General features: G+C 38.3%; 2 protein-coding genes across 15 annotated transcripts in view; one reads left to right on the top strand and one right to left on the bottom strand.

Moving 5' to 3' along the window:
- LNX1 (ligand of numb-protein X 1) overlaps positions 1–10741 on the top strand; it is a 146684-nt gene extending 135943 nt beyond the window's left edge. For all 10 annotated transcript variants that reach the window (XM_085577861.1, XM_085577863.1, XM_085577864.1 and 7 more), the window contains 4 exons: positions 25–202; positions 2080–2308; positions 8860–9018; positions 10030–10741. In XM_085577861.1, the coding sequence (XP_085433987.1) occupies positions 25–202; positions 2080–2308; positions 8860–9018; positions 10030–10165 (702 nt within the window). In that variant the 3' untranslated portion in view covers positions 10166–10741. The remainder of the gene's footprint in view (positions 1–24; positions 203–2079; positions 2309–8859; positions 9019–10029) is intronic.
- Positions 10491–25868, bottom strand: part of FIP1L1 (factor interacting with PAPOLA and CPSF1) — a 39275-nt gene continuing 23897 nt past the window's right edge. For 2 of the 5 annotated variants that reach the window (XM_021529601.3, XM_021529439.3), the window contains 6 exons: positions 24135–24161; positions 23525–23579; positions 22432–22487; positions 17002–17227; positions 12660–12797; positions 10491–11922 (listed from right to left, as the gene is read on the bottom strand). In XM_021529601.3, the coding sequence (XP_021385276.1) occupies positions 11775–11922; positions 12660–12797; positions 17002–17227; positions 22432–22487; positions 23525–23579; positions 24135–24161 (650 nt within the window). In that variant the 3' untranslated portion in view covers positions 10491–11774. Of the gene's footprint in view, positions 11923–12659; positions 12798–17001; positions 17228–18150; positions 18241–22431; positions 22488–23524; positions 23580–24134; positions 24162–25868 lie in introns of all 5 variants that reach the window. The other 3 variants (XM_021529522.3, XM_085577867.1, XM_085577868.1) reach the window with 2 other exon arrangements.

Below are 25868 nucleotides of genomic sequence, written 5' to 3'. Positions count from 1 at the left end.
TTGTTGCTATTTTCTCCATCACAGAGCACCCTTCACACTGTCACCTGTCATGAGAAGGTGGTGGCTGTACGGAAAGGCCACACAGAATCACTGGGAATGACTGTGGCAGGTGGAGCATCTAACCGGGAATGGGATTTGCCTATCTATGTGATAAGTGTGGAACCTGGAGGAGTGATCAGCAGAGACAGCAGGATAAAAACAGGTAAAAAGGGGGGATTTTAAAAGCATTCTTTAAATCAAGAGCTTCTTTTGAAAATTATGGGATAGTGAAAGAGCTTTACACTCTGACATCTTCAGCAATTCTATAGATTTTGGGATGTGTCAGATTAGAGACTCAAGTCAGCTACTAGAAAAGGCATAATTATGCAGGCATAATATGCATATATCTGTGAAGTAGGATATAGGAACATTCTGGTAGATAAAAAGATAAATAGCTTTTCACAGAAAAATCAGTTCACACCACCATCTCCTAACTCCTGATATATTCATTGTGCAACCTTCATGTGTTTTTAAAGTAATTTTTTTTCACATTTGTCATTGCATTCATGAATTTGAATGAAATATACAGGATCAAAATTCCCATTATATATGAAGCCATATTAGTGCCTTGTGGCTCAACCTCGTGTCTGGAAATATTGGCTTCCTAACCCCATTTAGCTACTGATATGACAGAGTAAAACGAATAGTTTCTCCCCTTCTGCATGAATAAGCTTTTAGAGCAAGATGAGGACCATATTTTATCAATTGATTTTGTGGGAATACCTGGGCAGCAAAGGAAAGATGAAACTCTCAGGTTTCAGGATGTTACATCCTCAAGAGCTAAATCCCTCAGCAGCCTGCATACAGCAATGACACAGCTCTCCTATCTTTCATCCCCTATATTCTCCTTCAGTCCAGTCAGTGCCTGGAAGCTGGAGGGAAATCCTGAAGGCAGGGAAGTGAAGGCACCCAAAAATGGGGCAGAATAGCTGCAACCCAGTCAGACCCCAGGAGCCTGGGTCTCAGTGCCCAGCATTGGCACACGGAAACTTCCTCTTTGTGTCTGCTCAGTGAAACCCATGTGAGAACACAACAGGAGCAAAACAGCAAGTTTTCCCTTTCCTTCTGCTGGGAGATGACTGCCTCTCAGTGGGACACACTTTCCAAAAAATATTCATCATGAGGTAGCATTGAAAACTCAGCCTAGTTAATTTGATAAAATTAGAAACAAATGAATATGTGATGTTATAATAGCACCGTAGGCCTCTGATTTAGAGCAGCTCTTAAGCTGTTTTCTTGTCCTTCTCATTGGGGACAGACAAGAAGAGGTTAATGTTCATTTGCAGTGCCTGGACTGGCAGTGATACATCCCTGCCTAGAGAAGCATCAAGGCTAAGCACTGAGGGCACCCAAAGCCCTGGCATGGGAGCCTGCTATGAAGGATTGCAGAGCACTTGGCACTGTGGCTGCTTGTATGACATTAGTGATGTCTTTATTGTTCTTCCTGTAGTAATTGAGGTCATCTTCGAATTTTTCTCTCTGGCTGCTGTGCCTATATTATAAATAAGGCACACAGAAAAATGGTTTGGCTTGCAGCCATTCAAACAGGCATTAATGTGAAAATAATAATATATTATTCCAAAAAGCAAACTAGGAAGAGCCAGTTGGAGTGGCAGCTCCTAAGGGAGCGCTGGGAATAAAAACATCACTGAGCTGTTGGGTTTTAAGCTTAGGTTGAGTACAAATGTTGTTAGCTGGAAGTGGACTAGAGAGACCCAGACCAGTAGTAGGCACCAGTACCAAAGCTTGTTGGTACAGCAGGACCCCAGCTGTTTGTTCAGCTCCAGATGCAGGACATGACGTGGAAAGAAACCAGGACAAATCCTCTGTTCAGCCACACAACGTTTCTGTATACAGGAATCTTCCCTCTTGCCTGTGGCATGTTTACTAGCATATGCTTCGTTAAATGATAGGAATAACAAAAAGCATTGTCAGGCAGCCGGTTCTTGGCCCCGGATTTGACTCACTTGTTTGTGGAGGTGGGGAGGGGATCCTGGAAACACTTGCAGGATTTTTTATCATCCGCTTTATTGGTCTCAGGTGACATCCTCCTGAACGTGAACGGCATTGATCTGACGGGAGTCAGCCGGAGTGAGGCCGTCGCCCTGCTAAAGAACACCAACTCCTCGGTGGTGCTCAAAGCCCTGGAGATGAGAGCATGTGAAGCCCAGGAGGAGCGGGGTCACCTACCACCCCCTGAGGACACACAGGTGACCTCCGAGAGCAGCGAGTGGTCACCATCCTGGGTTATGTGGCTGGGGCTGCCACGGTAAGTCCACAGATTGCAACCTCTTGCTAAGGGGGAGTGGGAGGAAAGATTTGCATTTTCTGGCAATACTTTCTTTTGGCTTGATTCATTGCACTGACATCTTAATTAAATCCAGGCTCTGTCAGTGACTTGACTCTAAATAACTCCCTTTCGTAAATGGGTACGTGTACATGGCAAAATAGACATGCAGTTCCCCTTGCAAGGGAGGATAGGATACTGAATTGTTTCAATCTTGTAAACATATCTGGCACTGAGGGAGTGAAAGGAAAATCTTACAGGGATACAAGGGCTTGCTGAACTGGAATTTAGGCTCAACCACTCTGCAGAAGGCAGATAGCCCTCCTGCAGCACTCAAGCTGCACAGCCCTTCTCCTTAGCCAAATCCAGCTGATTTGCTTGACTTTACCCAGATGTTGCAAAGTTTGTGCAGTTGGCCAGTATCTCCAAATCACCTCTTTTAACCCCACCCCCGCCTGAAAAAAGTCCATTTGTCACACACAGGAAGCAGCTGTGTTGTCATTTCAGCAAGGATAATAAGAGCCACATCGCCTGTTGCCAAGCTCTCAGTGTGCACGGTATAATACCTACAGCTTTCATGACATTCCAGAACGTATGAAATGAGGACACGTTGTGAATGTGTCAATGTGCAAAGCTGGGATCACAGAGTTGAAACTGATACTCAGTTTTAAGAAATGAAGAATTTATCTTCTAAGCTCCTCTTGACTGTCCTCCTAACTCTGACAGCAGCTCAGGGTCTCTTTTTTACAGGAGGGCAGAAAAAGATGGTCTGCAGAACAGGTGGGCTTTCCTCTAGGCAGTTTCAGGACTCCTTTTCATTTCCTATTCTTGCATAACAGGTTTCCCTCTTTCTAGCTGGAGCCCTTTTGAGCTCGTTCACCTTGCAGCAAGGTCTGCTGTGAGGGCCAGATGTTTTTCAGGGCTTGGTCTGATGCTAATGACTGGATAATGTGTGCTGAAGCACTGCAAGAGCAGAAGGCAGGCTGTCTGTTTGTAATCCACAGGCAAAACGTTCCTCCTCCAATGAAGAGGACTACATCTTTATACCTATGAAAGAAAAGCAGTAAAAAGAAAATGCAGTAAATGAATGCCCCTTAACTTGCTACCCCAGGCAATGGTAAATTTTCCTCACTCAGTCTCTGAAGACAGGCAGGCCCAGGGAGATCCTCATTCCTGCTAACATCTACACTACCATGGTGAGGGTAGTAGACGATGAGTAATATTCTCAGTGAAGAGACAGCAACAGACCAGAGGCCTGAAGATGCTGCAATCTGCAGTACTGAGTCTTGCCTTCTATCACCATCCTTTGCTAGATGGACTGAAACACATAAACCACCCTCATTGGGCAGTGTAGAAAACCTGAGCTGCCTGATGATCATCATCTACTCACAGCTGCCTGAAGTTCCCACCACCTTGGCATGGTAGTGGACATGAAGGACAGAGCTCCACAGTGCTGCAGACTTGCACTCACAGTTCACATCATTCAGTTCCACTTTGCAGTTTGGCAATAAAATGGATTTTCCCATTTTAGAAACAGTTTCTGAGCTCATTTTAGCCTTCCTCTTCTGAAGGCTGCATGTGTGAAGGCATTCCAACTCTTTTCATCTGGAGGAAAATCAGCCCCAGTGTCAGCAAGGCTGAAGACAAGAGCTCATTGTAACTCTATCCCCAGCTGCGAGGCCGTGCACAGAGCACAGCATGGCCCTTCTCCTTCAAAGAGACATGGGGACATTGGTATGCTGAGTGGGGACACTGCTCATCATCAGACTAGTGCCTGGGACAGGGACCAATGTGCATTAGATGTGACAGTAACGAAGGTGCTCTTTTTTCTTATTAGCAGCTGATTGGCTGAGTAGGGGCACAAGAGGATCAGGTTTGGCATTGCTCACCAGGTATTAGTAGACCCTTCAGTTTTCCCCAGCATAATTGTGTTCACTCATTTACTGTTTTGATTCTCCAGGGCCCGCATTAGATATCTGAAAGTCCTTCAACAAGTTCTCTCACGAGGATGTGTATCATGTTAACTCATTGTGCTTCAGGTTGAGCATTTAACCTTTCTCCGACTTTCAGTTTGCTTTTGGCAAGGATCACATCTCACTAGGTCCCAAGATATTGTCAGCAGTCTCATGACATTTTCCAGATTGTTAGAGAAAATGATATTCTGTCTAAATAGATGTCTGACAGGTCCATCTTGGGAAAAGTGCCTGAAGGGCAGTTATGGGGCAAAATGTTGAAGAATCACCTACTTTAATTAAAACAATTTACTAGAAGGACTGCTCCAAGATATGTGAGTCTAAGAATGTTTGATATAGCTAATGGAAAAGTAGAAATGTCAAAATCATTATTATGCAGGATCATACAAAGTACTTGGGAAGATGGGCAGGAAGGGGTACACCTATGTAACAACAATTGAACAAATAGAAAAGGCAGTAAAACTGGTAGGCCAGGAACAGGCATGGTTTAAGAAAGAGGAAGCTGGATTATTTAAATTCTTTTGAGAAGGGAAAGATGTGGCTCAAGACAAGCCCTGGCAGTACAGTTGAACTAAACACTAGAGCATGTCTACAGACTTCTGTCCATAACCAATGAAGTAGAAATCAGGCTAACATTAATAATAGTTTCAATATTCAAAGTACCTTACTGTAAATGTCTGATTTTCAATACTAGAACAGAACTCTTCTGTTCACAGGAACTGCATGCATATTACAGAGATGGTACAGACAAGAAACACAAATATTGAGAATTGGGGAATTATATCATATTCCTAGATGAAACTGGTAGCAGCAGAATGAGACAAGTTATCTGATCCCTTGCACTAAAGCTCAAAGATTCGGAAAAGCCATCTTGCTAATTTAACATTTGTGGATCTCACTTAAATTTTGTCCTTTTCTTGTGAGATCTTAGAATTGTTTTTTCCCACTTTTGCATGGCTTAATAATACATAAACAGCTCCTCTGTTCTTTCTGTAGTACGATCCAATGTGTGGTGGTTATAAAATACGTGCACATGTGCATCTGACATCTGTCAAAACTTGGCCTGCACGCAAGCGGAGGGGCTGCGGGCTGGGCGGCGGGAGGAAACAGTGATGCAAAACCTTAAGCATTTTTGCCCGAAGACTTATTTCAGGGTAGCTAATTTAATTGTTTGTTGTTTAGGAAGACAGAACTTCTTTATTGGTACAGGGACATGTTGTTGTGAAGCATGCACAAAGGCAATAACGGGGAACAGCTGGCAAAAAGCATTTCCCCAGCTCTGTGATGCTGCTTCTACCCTTGCTTTGTTTTCCTGCTCTCCTTTCTTTGCTCTCCTCACATTTCCTTCCCTCAGCTAGTACTTAGAATACTTTTTACATCGTCCTGTCATAACATTTACAAACATTAGTACTTCACACAACTGTCTTTCTTCATCTGTAAAGTGAGATGAGAAAGAGACAAGGTGGCCAAAGTCATTCTGCAAACCTGGGGTAGAACAAGATGTAAAACATGAAATTAGGTCAGAAACACCTCCAAAGCAACTCAATCTGAACTGTAGGATGCTGGTGGAAACAATTCTCAAATATTACTTACTTGGCTGCCATTTGTGTACTGTAATGGGAGGGAGTTACCCTTTTGATAGCTGTTAATGCTGAAATCGTCCTGCAGTTGGGCTGGTTATCATTCCTTGAGCATAAGGCTACTTGTGCTTTATGAAAATCAGCAGGGAATTGTACATTTAACTACTTGAAAACAGACACTTTGAAATTCCTCATGCATTAGTAACTGATGCTTAGTTGTAGTATTGCTCAGGATTGGACCCTGTGGCTACACTGTATATCCCCAAATCTTGTATCTGAGGCACGTTCACACATAAGTTATTCCTTATCCTCATCTTCCCGAGTATTTAGTGATAAAGGCTGAAGACTGTGAGCTGCTCTCTTCTAAGGAGATGGCTCTCCTTGGACTGGTTGCAGTTTGGTGGGTTATGGTAGTTTGACTGGGTCAAAACACCCAGACTGAGGCTTTCATTATCACAGAAATATGAGCCACTCAAACACACTAAGTATCTTTATATAATTATATTTTTTCTCTATGGTACTTTGTAGCTTGTCTTTATGATTAAACAGCCCTAAAAGAATTGACTCTCTTTGGGCTGCTCTTTGCTTAGGCAGAGCAGGCATCTCTGCTTGGGCACTGAACTCTTTAGGAGAAGCAGTACCTGCAGTACCTACAGCTCAGCTTGGCCTGCCAGCATCCTTTTCACAGTTGTGACAGTGCTGACAAACAGCACTGATGCACTGCCATGCTTATACCTCTATCCTATAGGATGGAGATTAGAAAACATTGAGTTAAAGATATAAACACATTTTAGACACTCCTATTCTTTTGTCAGTCTCTAGCTATGGCTGTTGTGATGGGTTGGACCTGCCTGCACCAATACCCACAGCAGGGTGAGTGAAAAGGGGAAGAGTGAGTAAACTCTGGTCAAAAGATGGGCAAATCCCTCACTCATTATTGCTGTGGCCAAAGCAGACGTGACTTTCAGAACTGAAAGCATTTAATTCCCAATTGGGTATTGGGAACCAAAGAAGACAAGCTTGTAAACACTTTGTGAAAAGGGGAGAAAAGGGGTTTCCCAAACTGACAATCTCTTCTCCTGACTTCCATGTCTCCACTGCCTTCTTGTCACAGCAGGTTACACCAAATCCCTTTGGTGAGGCAACAGGCAGCGCAGGGGCTTGGAGTCACAACAGGGTGTTGCTCTCTGCTGTTCCTTGGTTTCCATGTGTTTGCTCTGGCAGAGAGAACAATCCTAATGCTATTATGCTGTGTCTATTTTACTTAATTTATCATACACTTTGACAGCAAATATGTATTTAGGCTTTCTGGACTGATGGAGACCATGCAATAACCTTATAGACTGCATGTATAAAATGCACTTAAGGTGTGTTTGGCTTGACTGCCTTTTATCCTCCTGTCTTTACCTGCCTGCCTACTAATTTTCTATGGCATTAGGATTTAGCTGATTACCTTTCAATTTCAGGGATGTGCTGCTGAAGGAGTCGTAGGTGTAGCACTGGGTAGCAGAGACCTCTGCCCCAAAATCAGTGCTGAATTAATAGCACTAATAGCTGAATCCTGGAACTGCTTGGTCATACTTGATAAAGTACCATTAAACATAAAGGGTTTAAGTGATTTTGTGCATTTTTTAAGTCCACAGATGGTAAAGTAATAATGCCTGGTTGCTGAGGAAGAAGCAAATGTCACCCATTTCTTATATTAGCAACCAGTGAATTCTTATGCAAATATTACATACCTGCCATCCTGGCAGCAGGTGAATATCAGTAGGCCTTGGGGGACTAATCTAGTATTACTGCTGTGAAAGACAGCAAATGAACTTTTTAAAACACTAGGTATATCAGTCTTGAAGATAAAGTCTGTCCTCCTATAGAAGTGTCAGATGCTTCTTAGAAACCTAAAAAGTCTCTGAATAGAGCTTTTAACAGTTGCCTGCTGCAGGTCAGCCTATATTTTAATATTTGGAGTAGCAAATGTATTTTTTAGTCATTCAGAATTTCAGTCATTTCTGGGGACACCACTAATGATAAGTTAGTAAAGTACTATGGACAGAAATTTTTATCACTCACTCTCTAACAAATGGAATTAATTTGGTTTAAAAAAAAGGAAACAGAAATTAATGTACTCAAAGCATTAGGCAACATTTAAGAGTCTAGTAACACTGTTCTTGTTTTCCCCTATTCCTAGTTTTGGAACCTAAGCTTTGATGAGCATAATATATAGCATCATAAAATACATTAAGAAGACAAATGGAGGGAGAAGCATATTTCAGGTCTCTTACTACAAAATCTTGCGTTAATCGTTACAATACGGACAAGTTATCTTCTTGAGAGCAGATTCAGTACTCCAAAGCACTGGCTCACATGGATAAGTTTCTCTCATCTTCCATGCTCTAACTTATCAGGTTACTCAACAAGAAAAGCTCAGGATCCCTAATTCCACCAATATCTGTCTTTGTGTCATCTGTCATTTTTGTAGCGTCATCTGTCATTTTTGTAGTTCATTCCATTGGCCTTAAAATTATTTTACTTTGATGTGCACCACAGTAATAAGTGCCTGAGCAATTTGACATAATTAATCATATACGGACTCATATCTGGAAGATAAGTCATGGGGTGTACAAGGTAGAAGAAATACAGCTTTTTGAATTGCTAATTTACAAACATTAAATCCAGGCTTAAGTGCTTTTCTCCATCACAGTAACTAGATAATTTGCATAGACTCCTACCCTATGAAAAAAACCTTATTTATTACTTAAGTCCAAGACTAATTTTACTTTTGGGATAACTGGTTATCTGGTTGTAACAGGAAAGCAGTACTACAGGAACAGAAGTGTGGGTGCTTAAAACAGTGAAAATATGGCACTACTTTTAACTCTTAAAAACAGTCTATGGGTGCATGAAAAGGCTGATTCATTATTAGTGGTTCATCGGAATCTAAAGTTACTGTAAGACATTTAATTAAACTGGTTTATTTCAGGTATTTGTACAGCTGCAAAGAAATTGTATTGCGAAGAAATACATCTGGAAGTCTTGGCTTCAGCATTGTAGGAGGTTATGAAGAACATACTGGGAACAAACCATTCTTTATCAAATCCATTGTTGGGGGAACACCAGCATATAATGATGGCAGAATTAGGTAATGTTTACTATCTAAAAAAAGTTGCATTTAAATAAGTTCTTCTGGCTAACTTCTGGGGGTTTTTAAAAACCATGTTTTCATTAAGGCAGTGCAGAGATGGAGGAAGGACTTACTGATACAGAACTAACTCTGGGAGATATGGAAACAGGACATAAGTATCCTGAAGTTTAACAGATCTGCCTTCATAGCAGAATGTTTTCACATGTCTAGCACTCTACTAGTATGTAAGTTAAAAGAGTCAATTTGATCTCTGGGGTGGTACAAAGCATGCCAGCACAAAGGTTTCCCACACGGTTCTAAACACCCCAAGCAAACATCTTCCCTGCAAACACCAATACACTTGAAGAGAGTAAATGCACAATCATGGCATAAACTTACATCAATTAACAAGGTTTAAAAGTTACAGTTGCTCAGAAACGGATCATTCTAGTATCTAAAGAGGGTCTACAAGAAAGCTGGAAAGGGACTTTTTACAAGGGTGTGTAGTGCTAGGACAAGGGACAATGGCTTTAACCTGAAAGGCAGTAGTTTTAGACCAGATATTACAAACAAATTATTTAATGTGAGGATGGTGAGGCACTGGACTAGGTTGCCCAGAGAAGTTGTGGATGCCTCTTCCTTATTCAAGGACAGGTTGGCTGGGGCTTTGAGCAACCTGGTCTAGTAGAAGGTGCCCCTGGCCAGAGCAAGGATTGGAACTGGATTATCTTTGAAGTCCCTTCAACTGAAGCCCTTCTGTGATTCTGTGATGATGTTTCATCAGCATGAATGTCAAAAGAACTATATCATGTTTTCTTTCAAATATGTCTAATTAATTATAAATTTGTAACAAATGCAAAGAGGTGTTTTCACCTGCTTTATTCCCTTATTCATGAACAGTAGTTAGCCAGAGAAGGAACCATAATACTAATTTCTACCCTTCCCCCAGCTTAAGGATGTGCTTTGGCATTTGAACATAGTTACAATAAGTCACCTTGTTTAATTGTTGTCTTGCATTTATTTTTTCAGATGCGGTGATATCCTCCTTGCTGTCAATGGCAGGAATACATCAGGAATGATGCATGCCTGCTTGGCAAGGATGCTCAAAGAACTAAAAGGAAAAATAACTCTCACAATTGTGTCCTGGCCTGGCACATTTTTATAAAACAAGTCTTCCTGGAGAGTATAACAAGTATCGTAACATGTGGAAAAAAATTCTAAGAAAGGAACACCAGTCTTTGCTTTTTTGGGGAGTAAAGTATGTATTTTTAAAGAAAAGGTTTGCGAAATTTCAACCTGCATGTCAAGAAAAGTCAAGTTTAGGCAAAGCAGTGACACCCATCAGAAAATCACTTCAGAGTGATCCAAGCTACAGACTTAAGTCCTTCCTTCCCTGTGTTCTTAAGGGTTTTTTTGTTGTTTTTTTATACATACCTATATATCTATTTAATGCATTATAATAATAATAATGAAATTTAAGGAGCAACAGCTTCTGCTCACCAACTTTATTTTGATTTACAAGAAGAAAATCTTGAATAATTTACAGAAATATTTCTTGCAATTTTTCTAGTTGCAATAATCAGGTGAAGGTTTTTATCCAACACGTTAATAGCACTTTGATTATGTGTACCTTTTCATGGTCAGCATGAAGCTGGTATTTTCAAGACTTTCAAGTACTGTTTGTTAGTCTGTAAAACTGTGAATGAACTTTCTAAAATAATTAAAAATAATTGTATCTGTGTACTTGTACAGACATTATTTTCATCCAAAACCAAATTACCTCGTTTCCCTGGTTCATTCTGATTAATACTATTAAATCTGGGATTTTTATATAGCATATTACTTTTAAGGAAGTATACTGCACCCTGCTAACACCATCAAGTAAGTCTTTTGAATAGCAGTAAAATTTTCGTGGCACTGCCTTATCAATCACACTCGATCCTGTTCTGAAAACGATGATGGTCTTATACGTCTCTTAAAATAGTCCTTTGTCTTTCGCTGGAAATTACTCATGTTCCACAGTCTTGTTTTTATCTCACAAGCTTGCAGTGGGAAGAGGATATGTTTGTTAATCTTTATCATGTTAAGGGCAGCTGTTCCCCTAGAACAAAGACTAAAATGAACTCTCTCTTAAGCCACTGAAAAGCAGCAGGGATGATTATCCAGCTTAATTCATCCTTATGCACCCACACAAACCAGACATAATTACCAAGTGTATCATCACCATGCTCAGTGTTCCATTCAGCTAAGAACAATCGGCACCTTTCCCACTTTCCCGAGGTTGTTTTGCTTCACATTATCACAAGGTTTTTGAAGACCCTGCAGTTCTTGTGTGTCCCTGTAGTAAAGGGTGACCTCTCCAAATATGACTCCAAAAGCTATGCTAAACCCACACTGTTCCAGATGTTGGGAATGTAATAAAATGAATGCACACTGTTTCTAAAGTCAGTAAAAGAATGACCTTCCCGTTGGCTCATGAAAAAAGGAGACAATTTAATACAAAGAATTTAAGCCCTGCTTATATTGTAAGAGCATAAGCCTCTAGTTGTAAGATTTTTTTTTCACTGTTCCTTAAAATACAAAGTCAGTCCAAGAACCTTAACATGAAAAATTCATTCTTTTATTTTCAAAAAAAACCAAAGTAACCTTTGATTTCAAACTAACAGAACAAGATTAAGAGCAAATTATTATAATTCCCAGAAAAATAACAAGATTTATAGTAATCTATTTCTGGCACTAATATATATGCAAGTAGGCAAAAAAATCACACAAGCCTATTCCACAGGGGCAGCTTCAGTGTTTTCCTGTTCAGGAGCAGGTTCACCACTGGCTTCTTTTCCTTCTTTGCTTCTTTTCGACTTCTTGTGTTTGTGCCTTCTGTGGCTATCCCCTTCTTCACTGTCGTGACGACGTCTGCTGTTACTAAATAGACAGAAAATATGCCTCAAACACTTGACACTTCAGGCCCTATTTCATTACAAAATACCAAAAAAACAGCCTCTGCATTCATATTTGAAAACTGGCATCTGCTCCCAACTCAAGAGTTTTTGGATGTCAGTGCAGAACTGAATTTTTCCTGGAATGGAACATGCATCTATCCATCCTGTACATTTTGGGGGAAAAAGTGAATGATTGTTCACATTTATAACCCATATTCTAATATAAATGCTTTTAACAATGTCACACACCTATTGGCATTCCTTAATAATTTGACATTCTTGTTGACCCCATTTTCTGGACGTAAGTTTTATTAAAATGAATCAGGCAGAACAATTTCTATCAAGTGACTGTGAGGATTATTTTACTTATTGAGAATGACTGTTAAGTTGTTCTGTTCATGCTGCTGAATGTCAGCTTCATTCCATCCCTTTCTGACTCACCGTTTTTATCCTTCTTTCCCCAATGTCCTAATTTCTGTTCACATACTGACTGTCACATACATCACTCAATATGAGGTTACCCAGGGTCAGTATTGCTTCTTGTCTGTCTACATTTTATATGGCAGACTTGTTCCAAGTAGCACATTCAAGTGTTTACAGCCTTTCCACAGAACTCCAGTTTGTTTGGGGTTCTTTTAAAAGTTTACTTTTTTTTTTTCTTTTTTTTTTTTAAACTGGGCAAGTCTTTCATATCTTATTAAAAAAAAAGAGAAATCAAACCTTCGAGATGACTTGTGTCGAGTCTCTTCTTTCTCTCTGTGTCTCCTGTCTCTGTGTCTGTCTTCTTTCTCTCTGCTTGTCCTATGGCGGTCATAACCCCTCTCTGCATAGTCTCTGTATCTGTAGCGTTCTTCATCACTGATTCAGAAAGAAGAGATTTTCAGGACAGTAAGACCAAGGAGTATAACAATAACAAGCTAAATGACAGGAAAATCTTAATATTGCTTCTGGGTGTCTATATGAGTTCCAGTACTTAAAGGATAATAAAGTTCTTCATGTTATACACTAGACTTGTGCAGTTAATACAGTTTTGAAAGGAAATTGTTCATTGAAAATGAATGAAAAAAGAATACAACAGCGCCCTATTAAGTTTATATAGGAGTTATCAAGCTGTTAGCTTGAACCTGTATCTAACTGTGAAGGAAATACAATCCTATATAGGCTTCAGAAACGTTTTTGGATCAGTGTTTGAAACATTCAACACTTGTCAGCACACTTGTGGACTATTGTACAATTTGGGTAAACTAAAATTAGATTTTGGTACAGTTATCTATTTCCTTACATTTGCTTCAAGAAAATAAAATGCTAAGCACAAAGAGTAAAATATACTAAATGTTTTGGGCTGCTTTTAAAATGAATTTTTCTCCAATGCTAGTGCTGTCTCTACTTCCACTTCTCTCTTCGATTGCCATAAAATGATGCCCTGCCACAATGTTGGTAAAAACCCCTAAATATCACAGGTTAGACAAGGGTTCAAAGGCTCTACTTAAAAACATATTTTCTATTTTGACTTGATGAAAAGGACAGTTCTAAGAGTTTACTGAAAAACGTCCATTGTTAGCCAACACAACTCAAACAGTACATTAGCATAGCTTAAAAAGGCACGTTCATTTCATCTAAATTCATTCTACTAAGAAAACTAGATGAATTTTTCTTCATTCTACTAAGAAAATGCTACTCAGCATCATTTAATAGTGCAACTTCAAAACAAATGAACTTAGTGTAATTATTTATATATCACATGAAGCCTTCCCTAACCACAGTTGCGGAGATCCCCACCAAGTCCTAAAGAAAGGCACAATGTAACCAGTCTTTCTAAAGAAGTAAAATCAGTAACCATTCAGATACTGTTGACGTAATGACAGGCAAGTGTTTCTGTCTCTGCCAACATTTACCATGAAAGAAAGTATCTTCCTGAGGTGCCTGCAGCAGCAGAACGGATTAGACAGATCACACAGGGAGAACAGCCTGGGGATTGTGAGAAATCCTCAAGAGATTTCTCATATCCTGGAGCAGTGAGAACTGAGACCAACCCCATTTTACCTGCCACAACTTGGATTCTCTGTCCATTTCTCAAGTGAGGATATTACATTAATGATTATTACAGCTATGCATGAAAACTCAGTGAGAAGGGGGAACACCTGAAGCAACAGCACTAGTCTTTTTATGAGTCCCTGTATGATTACATCACTAAGCAAATGACAGAAATTAGTAATTTAAGACACTGTAGAGAAACATTAACCACCCAATAGAAAATTCTGCTTTTCTAAGGGACACAAAAAATATTCACACATCAAAAGCAGGAAAACTACAGCTATAACTACTCAACTCAAAATTATGATTTGCCACTGTTAATTGATTTTATAATGCATTTATAACCTCAGACCTGAGAGTAAGCTGATCAAATCCTGAAAAGCACGTTTGTAATCAAATGGCACAAACACTGAGGTTGGAAGACATGAACGGAGGTCATCAGGACTAAAACTCAGCTAAACCAGGGCCATCAGGACCAGCTAACCAGTACCATGTCCAGACAGCTTCAGGATAGATCCATGGATGGAGACTCCCTGGCCTCTCTGTGCAACTGTAGTTTCCTCTCACAACTGATATTGTTCCACAAAACTAATATTTTGATGATCAGTATCTAATTAAAAAGTTAAAATTTGAATGCCTACCACTAACTTCTGATAATCTTGCCGTGCCAAATAGGATGGCTACTTGTAGACCTACAGCTTGGTTTCAAAGATGAGCTCCAATGCCCTTAATGGTAACTCACACTTTGCATTTATTCTGTTACCCATTTATTTTATAACACTCTAGGAAAAGGTTAAAATATTACTGATACTCCCTTTTAAACCTTATTTTGGCAAACTACTAAAGAACCATGACAGCTTGTAAGTGTGTCTGATGAAAATAAACAACTTCTCTAAGTAAAGCAAAAAATCAATTTGCCAAGACCAGTGTGTTGGGAGCTTTCAGGATCACGCTAATGGTGTTCAATGTTTTTGACCTTTATTGCACGCTAATTGTGGAATCTCATTCAGTTTGCTGACCACCAGGACACCAAATTCTGTAAAGCTGCAATCCAGCCAGGTAGACCCTCATCCGCTCTTCTGCATAAGATTATTAATTTCCAGGACCTTAGAAATACAGTTGCTGGGGTTTGGTTTTTTGGTTTTGTTTTAATTTTTCAAATTGCTGAGGAAGAACAACAATAGAATAACATATCAATCAACTTCCAATGTCTACATTTTTAGTGGTAACTAATTGACTTGAAACTACCAAAATAAAAAAAGAAAAAACAAAACACAAAACAAAATCAAAAAACCCAAACTGAAGTCCCAGCCCTTGCAGAAGGGAAACAGTCCAAAAATGATGGCTTCTTCTCAAGATGCATTGTAAAAATGCACACTTTTCTCTGAGAATAGCAGGGTAAAAGCAGAACAGAATACAAAGACAGCCGAAAGTTCATTTTTAAACCACATTTTGGTTATAATAGAATAAAGATAATCCTATTTTCCTAAAATTTTAAAAAACGTTGTAGCAAAAACACAGGTTATTCATCTGGAAAACAACTGCTAAAAGCATTGAAAGCTGTAATGTCTGAGTAGTAAAATGCTAAAACTGATGCTTACTACAAACCCCACCGAAGTACCACTTGATCAAAGTTAAAACAAAGGGAATGTAAGTAAAAGCTATAAATCTGTGGAATCTTTAAAATGGTTCATGTTCTCCTCACAGTTCCGTTAATTTTATTTTCCTAAGTGCACAGAATTGAAAATAAACCTTCTTAAGAAATATTATATCTGCATGTTCTTTTTTAAGCCTCTCACACATCTTCTGTGATTCCCAAACCAACTTATCCCAGTTAAGGGCCTCCCATTTTCTTATACAGCCATGTGGCAACAGCTTTGCTACAGATGGTGGATAATTTAGTCACATAAAAAAGTTGAGGCCTGTTCTTCCCCCTCCTTCACAGATAACTCTGGCAGCAGCACAGAGATTTCTTGAGGCCTGGAAGCTATTAAGGTTCATTTCAAGCACCCTTGAATGACCAGGGCTCTTTCTGGCCTTCAATCAAGCTGTCTGAGAAACAGATGTTTAGATAGGTCTTCAGCCCTCAGAAACTGACCCTGGAACAAAGCACATGCCCGCAGAAGAGGACATCACCACACCAGCATACATAGAAAATCCCCCAGCCCGCACCCAGTTTGGGTCTTCAGCTAACAATCATCATGCAAAAATGTCATCTCTCAACCGCAGTAATTTTGACTCTCAGTACTCTCCCTTTAGCTTAAAACCATTAGTAAAAACAATCTGCCTAATAGCTAACATATATATTCTGCAAAAATTTAAACTTAACAATGAACACTGAGAAAAGTGTCAGATATTTACCCCAAAAAGCAGATAACAAGAAGAGGAAATTTAGAAAAAACTGGCTAACCAGTAGACCTCTGTTCTATGGAGCCATAGTGAGCTCAACATGAACCACAGAACAGTTGTAGCTTTTTTTAAAAGCAATTAGAAAGCTGAATACATTTTTCTGACATTATTATCAACTATCAAAATTAAGTTCTTGACCTTGAAATAATAGTTTTAAACAAGAGAGGAGAGATTATTATCCAGCCATTTTTAATAACCATATTAACCATTTTAGCAGGTATTTAATACCATTAATTAAGGTGAAATGTTGCAACATGTTGCTCTTAGTACCGAATTGACAACTAAAATTCATTTGGCACTTCTACAGATTTTTCTGTAGATTTTTTCTAGACCTTCTAATGTCAAAAAGAGATGGGTATTTCAGATGTTTTCAATACTTAAATCACCTTTAACCTCTAAAGCATTATGACCAATCTGCATGTATACTGTCTTTTTTTCTGCTTCTGTTTCACATGTAGAAATTTAGAATTATAGTTTTGAAGAGAAAAGGGCAAAGGTGAGGAAGCCACACCACCCAGCTCTTTGGGATATACAGCGGAACACTAAATTTGAATGTTGAAGTTTAACAGAGACAAGGGTTCTGAGCAGCGTCACAGCAGGTTTAGGATGTTTCACTGACCTGTTGAATGCACTTGAGGATGGACTGTGATCTCGGTCCCTTTCCCTGTCTCTGGTACGGTCTCGATCTCTGTCTCGATCCCGGTCCCGGTCGCGATCCCGATCTCGGGATCTCTCTCTCTCACGTTCCCTATCCTTCTCTCTTCGTGCATAGTAATCCCACTGTTTGCTGGTGTCCAAAAGACTAGACCATGAGGGTGCAGAACCTGCAGGGTGTGGAAAGGTGACTAAAGAAAGAGATGTAGCTATTAGAAAGAACAAAATCAAATATCATATGGAAAATAATGCACGAAAAAACATTTGTCATTTTTCAATCTTCATGACATTTTTAAATCTTCCCCTTTCACATAATGCTATGCAAACACTGCATTTTTTCCGTGATTATTACTCATTTAAATACTTCTTATGAGGATGTACAGAACCAAGGTACATACCCCAAAGACTGTCTAAATACTTCTGGGGGAAAAAAAAGATGTGCAACTACTTGCTTAAAGAATCTGATTCTTTGTGGTCAAATGGCTTTATTTTGGGAGAACAACAAAACAAAAACAACCAGAAAAAAAAACCTGCCTTTGAAATGCAGGTGCTTTGAAAATACAGTTCAGAAAAAGGACACTTCCAGCCTTATATTTAAATGCTATTATTTTTATCTCTTGTACTTTAAAATCATTGTATTTAAAATACAATGATAGCTATGAAGTTCTCATTCATTGACTTATATTCTATACTATACTTTGTCATACTTTTCTGATTACAGATGTAAAAGGAGCTTAAGAAATAAATTCACTCTGGGGAGAAGAAATAATGATCCCACTTGTGCTCTGTAAGATAACTGAATACTCAGCACAAACACTAATACCACTAAAATGTAACAGTTTAAGAAAATCAAGCATAGTCTTAATCTAGAAGTGACATGTTAAGAAGGAAGTTTTAACACTGTCGCCCAACCTTTTTTTGACAGCTAGCAATGGGGAGAAGGAATGCTTCTCCACTGCTTTTTGCCAACTTCAGTGTAATACACAACTGCTACTTTTAATGCCCCAGTTGTTCTGTCCTGCCCTCCCTCACCAGAAGTCCCGTGAACGCATCCTGTGAAGGAAAAACAAGGGCTGAGTATTTAGCTGGAAACAGCACTCTCTAGCGGACTTACAGTACTGAGGACTTCTCCCTTTCTGCTTATCTGCCTTGCTAGCTTTCCTAACTTTCAATGAATCGTTTGTTTTGAGCTCCACTTCATCATCTATAATATGAGAACAATATTTACTTGACTTCATGGTGTCACAAAAAGATTAAAAGTACAATTAACATAAAAATCCACTGAACAATGTAAAGTGTGTTACTGGTGCTGTATTTAATACTGTTGAATTACAAAACCATGGCTTCTGCTGATAGCTATGTTCAGACTGCCTTGCCTGTAACATCTGGGGTATGCCTGCCTCAGAAAGCTTTGGCAGAAGCTTAAGAGAGCAGTTTGCCAAGCATCCAGAGGGGGAATACAAAAGACCTATACAGCAGGCAGTGGAGCAGGAAAGAACACTTCATTGTTAAAATACATTTGCAATGAAAAGTATTATAATTCCTTAAAAAAGCAATTATACAAGATTTTGCCTCTAATAAAATGCTTGACACAGTTTAACTTCAGGTCTACAGCAAAATGAAGGGTTAACAGATAAAAATGCCCTAATACAATATTCTGCTGCTCATAATGCTGCCAAGACCTGAAATTCGTCGAAGGAAAGCAGCCAGAAATAACAAGAAAAACCAGCTGGACTTAAAAGACTGCTAATTTCCTTGACTTGCGACTATATCAACAATACATGTATGGTACATGAGACTTTGGCTGTCAGTGTATTCTGATCTAAAGTTTAAACTAAAGTTTAAATGTATACTACAAACCAATTATTAATGGTAGTACAAACTTTTACAATAAATTTTGGGATACTCCAACACATTTTGAGTAATTCTCAATCAGACACAAGTATTTCTCCTCAGTAACATAAGTTAAAACAGTAATTTGACACACTGCACATTTTTATATCTAGATTTTCACGAGGAATTATTCACAACACCAGAAGAAGGTTACTTTCTAGTATGAATTGGTGTTCTGCTTTTACTACATTGAATGAAATAAGTTGTCACTTCTGTTATTTCTACATTAATTATTCCAGTAATTTCTACAAGAAGAAAGACACTTCAAAAATTTAACTCTGATTTTATTTTTAAAAAAAGAAGAGAGCTTTGAATAATTACTAGTTTTGGAGACATGAGCCCAGTTTTGGAGATACTTAAAAAACTTAAATCTTTACGGCATAAAACAAACTATTTAATGCTTCTTCCTTGTACTTCAAAAAATACTGACTCTTAAACTGTTTCTGCAATGTTAAATGTCTTGCAAGTTCCTAAGATTTAAAGAACATTTGGCGCACAGACTAGAGAAGTACTTGAGGAAAAAGCAAACAAGCATATGATAGAAGGCACTTCAGTGGTTGATCAAATGCAACTCAAGCAAATCCAAAGATATGATGGCAGACGTAGCACTGAATTGTGAAAGGATTTAAGTTCAAGTTGACTAAACCACATTGATGTGGTGGAAGAGCACAAAAACAAAACAGACTTTCTTGAAGTTATAAGTTATTACTTTACTATGTAACCTTCCTAAAGGGTCTGCAATGGCAAACCCAACTGACCACAAGAGAAGAGACACCAAAGCATGAGCTAAGGAATTTGAATAGGCAAAAGAAGCGCTAGTACCTTAATCAAGACTGGTACTTTTTATAATTTGTTCCATTTGCACATCTTCCCCTGCAATTCTAGCAAAGCTAGGAAATGCACAGACTGTCAAAGAAGACAACAGGTTGGAGACTCAGTGCTATTATCCAAAGCAACTATTAAATAAATATACTTAGTGACTGTAAATCACAGTGATTTCTGTATCCTGCTGCACTGTGGAGCTCTCGATGTCCCCAAGGTCTGATTCAGAGAGCTGCTAAACACTGTCCTATAACAGTGATCACACAGCACAACAGGGACTGTGACAGTATGATGCTGACTAGGAAGACATTTTTCTCTAAGAGATGAGCAACAGTGATAAAATGCTACTGAGTCTCTATAGATTCAAAAATCCCTATGACACAGACAGCCTTGAGACAGACAATTGCTTTGGCAGCAAATATGAAAGCTTTTGCTGCAACAGGGATACCAGATACACTGGAAGCACACTGGGAAGATAGGAGTGGACTGTGCTCCTTGGTCTCCATAATTGTATAAAGACAAACAATATTTTAATCCTGCTGAAGAAGTTCAAATTCAATGTTGGCATGATCATAGCAACAGTTATCCTTTAGAACTGGTGCTGCAACAACACAGCATGCTATTATCTCTAAAGGTCAACATAAAACTTGGAAATATTCTTATGTCCCTGACAATATTTGACAGAATAGAATATTCTAATAAGAGACATCAAAGTGAAGAACATTCAACACTGGAGACTATGTAATAGATGCCACATATATACATTAGTATGTGTTATTAAGACAGCTTTCCTTATGATACTCTGCATGGCTTTAGTTGTACATCTCAGGTTTTACCTTCTTGCTAAAACACAAATTACTGTTAAAAACAAAGTCTGTGTAAAGTCAATGTTTATGAATTCTTTTTTAAGAATTCTTGAAATCATAACAAGCTTCCAATGCATGAAAGCAAACATTTGATAACTGATGAGGATCCATACAATGTCACTAAAGTACTGCTTGTTACTCCATGAACTGCTACAAATTCAAGAAATTGCGAGCCATTACAAAATGTCATATTGTATACCCATGCTTAAACTTTGGAACATTTGGGAAGGAGATTTGCTGAATATTTGATCTGTGCTGAACATCACACATGCTCAGAAACAGACAAAACTTTCCCTACAACTTCTCACCAGCTAGGTTCAAAGGAACAAAGAGCAAGGCAACAGAATTTAGCTGACAGAAAAGGCACTAGACATGGGGCGGCTTGGCAGATGTATTGAAGGCAGAGATAGTGGCTGCCAACATGCAAGGTCCTGCCTCTGGGTGAAGGCAGTCCTCAATGTCAGTACAAATGGCAATGAACTGATTCAAAGCAACCCCACAGAGAAGGATTTGGGGATACTGGGAGGCAACAATTAAACACGGCCAAGCAGTGTGAGTTTGCAGCCCAGGAAGCCACTTGTATCCTGGCTACATCAAAAGGAAGAGTGGCCAGCAGGTTGAGGGAGGTGATTCTTTGTGCTCCCTCCTACGACACCACCTGGAGTACTGCATCCAGCTCTTAGGACCCCAGTACAACAAAGATATATTAGAGCAGATCCAGAGGAGGGCCTTGAAAAATTAGCAGAGCTGGAACATCTCTCCTATGTTGTTCAGGTTGTTCATCCTGGAGGAGAGAAGGGTCTAGGCACACCTTATTGTGGCTTTTCAATACTGCAAAGGGACTTACAAGAAAGAAAGATGGAGACAGACCTTTTGCCAGGGCTTGTAGTGACAGGACAAGGGACTATGGTATTCCTCTGAGAAATGGTGCGTTTAGATTGGCTATAAGGAAGAAATTCTTTATGACGATGGTGGTGGGGCATGGGTTGCCCAGAGAAGTTGTAGATGCCCCACCATTAGAGGTGTTCAAGGCCCAGTTGGACAGGACTGTGAGAAACTCATCTAGTGAAAGGTATTCTTGCCCATGGCAGGGAGGCTTGAAATAGATAATCTTTGATGATTCCTTCTAACTCAAATATAATTATATCTACATTATCTTATTTTCTCCTTCAGATCACGAAGCAGAGCAGTGCTAGCAGTTCTAAACTCAGCATACATTCTGTGGATGCCCATTTGGTGGCACATGTTGAAGCTTTTATTTTAGTTCATTCTTATTTCACTTTTACTGGAAAAAACCACAAAGTCATGTTTTCCAGCTTCAGATTTTTTTTCCTATAACAGTGATTAGAAAAGGAAGACAGACTTTGCAATACCATAGCTGAAGGTTATAGTGTCTTAGACAAATGGTTTTTCAAAGGAGAGGTACATTATCAGGATTTCTGAATGACTGCTCTTAGTAATTAAAATTCTGATGGTATCTCAACTGTACTTGTTCTCCTGCTTTTAAATCTTTGAAAAATTCTCCCTGACTTGCAGTCCATATTAGGGTATATAATGCTTCAACAATCACAGTTCTTCAAAAGCAGCAGGAAAAGATATCCAGTATATAAATTAATAAGCGAAATAATAGTATTTAACAATAGTAGTTAAATTTGCAACAGCATCTAACTATTTACAATGGTCAGCATTGTGCTTTCATAATGAAATACTGACAGGACCTGTTTAGTTTTCTAGCTAATATCCTCATAAGTGTATCAAACAATTTGATATCACACTGTTCAAAATTTCCAAAGCCAGCAAGCTTGCTTACTTACCACTGCCATATGAAAATGCACGAACAGGACGACCATCATAGCCAGAAGAATGTCCACTGTGGAACACAGATGCAAAACCAGTTTCAGCATATTAAAGATAAACGCTAAAACTCAGCTTTAGCAACAAAGCCACCTCCTTCAATAAATAGATGCATACATATAATATATATATTACATACAATATATACAATCAGAAGTAGCACTCATTCTCAGCAACTGTCAGTACAAAGTAATAAATTTACTTAAGTGCACATATGATGTATTAAGTTAGGATTTTTTCTCAATTAAATCATATGAAGATTTTCTCAGAGATTTTCCATCATCCTCCTGTACCATGTATATTAACAGAAATTTCAATTTCAAAGGAACAGATGTGTGCATCTTCCTTCAGTGAGATCCAGAGGACTGACAAGAGGCTTGTACCATCTTAAGTGAGTTTTGCATATGACCTGGTTTTGGTGTCCAGCAAAATACAAATTATTTTTCAAGGACTGTGCTGGCCAACCTTTTTCCTCCTTATGTATATATTTTACATATATACAAATATATGTATGTGTATACATATAAATTCATATAAAAATGGTATTGAAAAATTCCTAGCCTAACAGATTAGCCTGTTACAGCTGAACACTTAGAACAGAATATAAATACAAATTTAGATTCTGTGGAACTCTGGCACCTCTTATAGTTTACAAGAGCTTGAATTGGTGCTTAAGTTTTTGTGTACATCTGAAAAAAAGGACATGATAGCTGAAAAGTATACAGATCACAAAAATAAGCCTTCAGACTGCTAAGGAATACTTTAATAATAATTCCCTTAGGTCTTGGCATTGATTTACTATCAAAACTGTAACTAATGTGGTATTTTGATTACGTGTCATAACTAAATTAGTAAGTGGCCAAGTAACCTACTCAAAGAATATGTTGAGAGGTGAGACTAGTAACATTTCTGTAAAATTACTGTAAATATCTGAAGCTGTCTCCCCTTTCCCAGATGTAAATCCATAAAACAATAGGCAATGCAAGAGTATTCATTTATTTCAGTTGCAGAATACTGATAGATTGCTTAGTAAGATTTCAAACAGACAATCACCTGTCTATTGTGGGTATGAGGGAAGGTGGAGGACCTCCAGGTGGTGGTGGAAACCCTGTAACAAGAAATTGGGTAAGGAGGGGAGAAAGTAAAAATCTATCAACCATAAAAGAAGCAGGCTAAGCATACAATGGCAAACAAATCCCAGAGAGAACAATGAAAAATCGTTTCCATGTAAATAGGTGTTTATTTTGTAAGACTAAGAACTACTTTTCAGCTTGACAAAGGCAAAACATTCAATACGTATTATCAGTGTTTCAAATTAAAAAATTTATCATTCTTAAAAATATGGTGATACAAAAGCATGGGCAATTCTAACAATACTTAATTAATTAACAACAACCAAAACTATTTACTGCATAGTTGAGAAAAAATATTTTAAAGAAAAAAAAGGAAATATTCATCTAGAAAACTGGCTGATTAGGTCCACTAGTCAACAGCATTTTCATACAATTTCTTTTCTGCCCAGCATCAAAATAACTGAGCCTACATATACACATATAGTATAGTACACATCACCCTTTATCTATGTAATTGACAGAAGTTGGTAATTTGCACATAAGTTTTCATCTCTTAACCAAATGTGGAAAAAAAGTCTAAGCACATTTACCTGGTGGTGGCACTGTTATTGGTATACCTAAAAAGACAACAAATATCAGTTATAGTAATAGTTTCTTATCGGTAGATCTAAAACCAGATTGAGCTTGCACTATGTATATGATCAAGAAGAATGACAACATATTTTCTGTGTCCTCAAGATGTCACATTAATACTGATTGTTAAAATTTTATACAAGCCTTGTGAAGTCTAACTTTTGATTTAAATTCCTATTCTTTAAGATCTTATTTATTTAGAGGCAAAACTAGTGAAGAGTGACTCTGTGTCTCAAGGTTAGAATTAAGTTCATAATTCTAAAATTCTTAGTATTCAGAAGGAAAGCAACATCCCATAGACTACATTCACTTTATTTTACATTCCATTGCTGGATGGAAGGAAATGCAATTGGCCTCTGACCTTCAATAGCTTGGCACAGGAAACAGTAGGTCCACATGAACAAATAATTCAGGCAGCAGTAAGCAATACAGATATCTGAGTCAATGCTATGATACTGCAGTTCATCATTCATTTGCTACATGGAGGGAAAAAGATTGTGTTTTACTCTATTTTCTTGTAACTATCTGAGAAAGGAGCATCCTTTAACAGAAACATGTGTAAGAATTACTCGGACCTGATTTTCAGATCTAGCTAAGCTGTTATGAAACTAATTGTTCCCAACTAAATTAGCTGGCCTAATATATGTACTGCATCAACATATAAACCTATCTTACTGATTAAGAAAGGAATGATTACAAGGTAAAAATAATTTGTACACTTCAAAGGTTCTTATCTTCTCATGCTTTGCAAAGACCTAGCTTTACCTGAACCGAACACATAACACTGCTATATAATAAGCTGGGCTAAAACAATACTGGCAGAAAATAGCCTACTTCACAAGGCATAAAGCACTTTGAATTATCAGCAATTCTGCTTCCATTAAAAAGTATGTATGTTCAATCTGACAGCTCATGGCAAAACTTTGGGGAGGGAGAGAACAGAAAACTCTGGCAAGTGCTTTCATCAGCATTGACATAATTGCATAAACATTTGCACAGAACAGTACTGGCTACTGCATGACAAAGTTTACATATATCTCATTAGTTCAATACCAAAATTAAAAGACCATTGTATGGCAGCAGCATTTTATTAAATCTACATATTTATAATGTTTATAAATGCAAACTGCTCCCAGACTACCTTGGTAGAAGGACAGAATGAAGGAATATGCAAGCAGAGAAACAGAGATCAGTATCAAAGTTCACTAATTGTTGGCAATTTATCTGACATTAATTCCTAACAGCATTAATCCTATAGGATTAAACACATGGTGAAATATAATTGAGATTTCTGTTCAATCTGAAAGATTTATAATCTGATCTCTTAGCCAAAATGTAAATCAGGAGACAGTGAACTTCAACAGCCAAACTTCTGAACTGCATGAGCCATTTTCTTTTCACCAACATGCAAGCTTTTAATATGCACTACAGTTGTTAAGAACACTGGGTATCACACCATAACATTTTTGACAGTGTAACATTTAAAAGACCAAGCACTCCAGATGAAAATTCCTGAAAGAAAATCAAGATTAAGAACTCAAACTGTTGCACAGCCAAAGTGTTTACTATTCATCTTTTTTGGTTAATTGTTCTAATTAACAGATCCTTCATGAGCCGAAAACATAGAAAAAATAAATAAATGTTAAGCATATATATATATATATATATATAATAATATATTATATAACTGC

This window comes from Lonchura striata, chromosome 4, assembly GCF_050655825.1.
Source record: "Lonchura striata isolate lonStrDom1 chromosome 4, ASM5065582v1, whole genome shotgun sequence".
NCBI lineage: Eukaryota > Metazoa > Chordata > Aves > Passeriformes > Estrildidae > Lonchura > Lonchura striata.
This window is presented reverse-complemented; position numbering and strand designations above follow the sequence as displayed.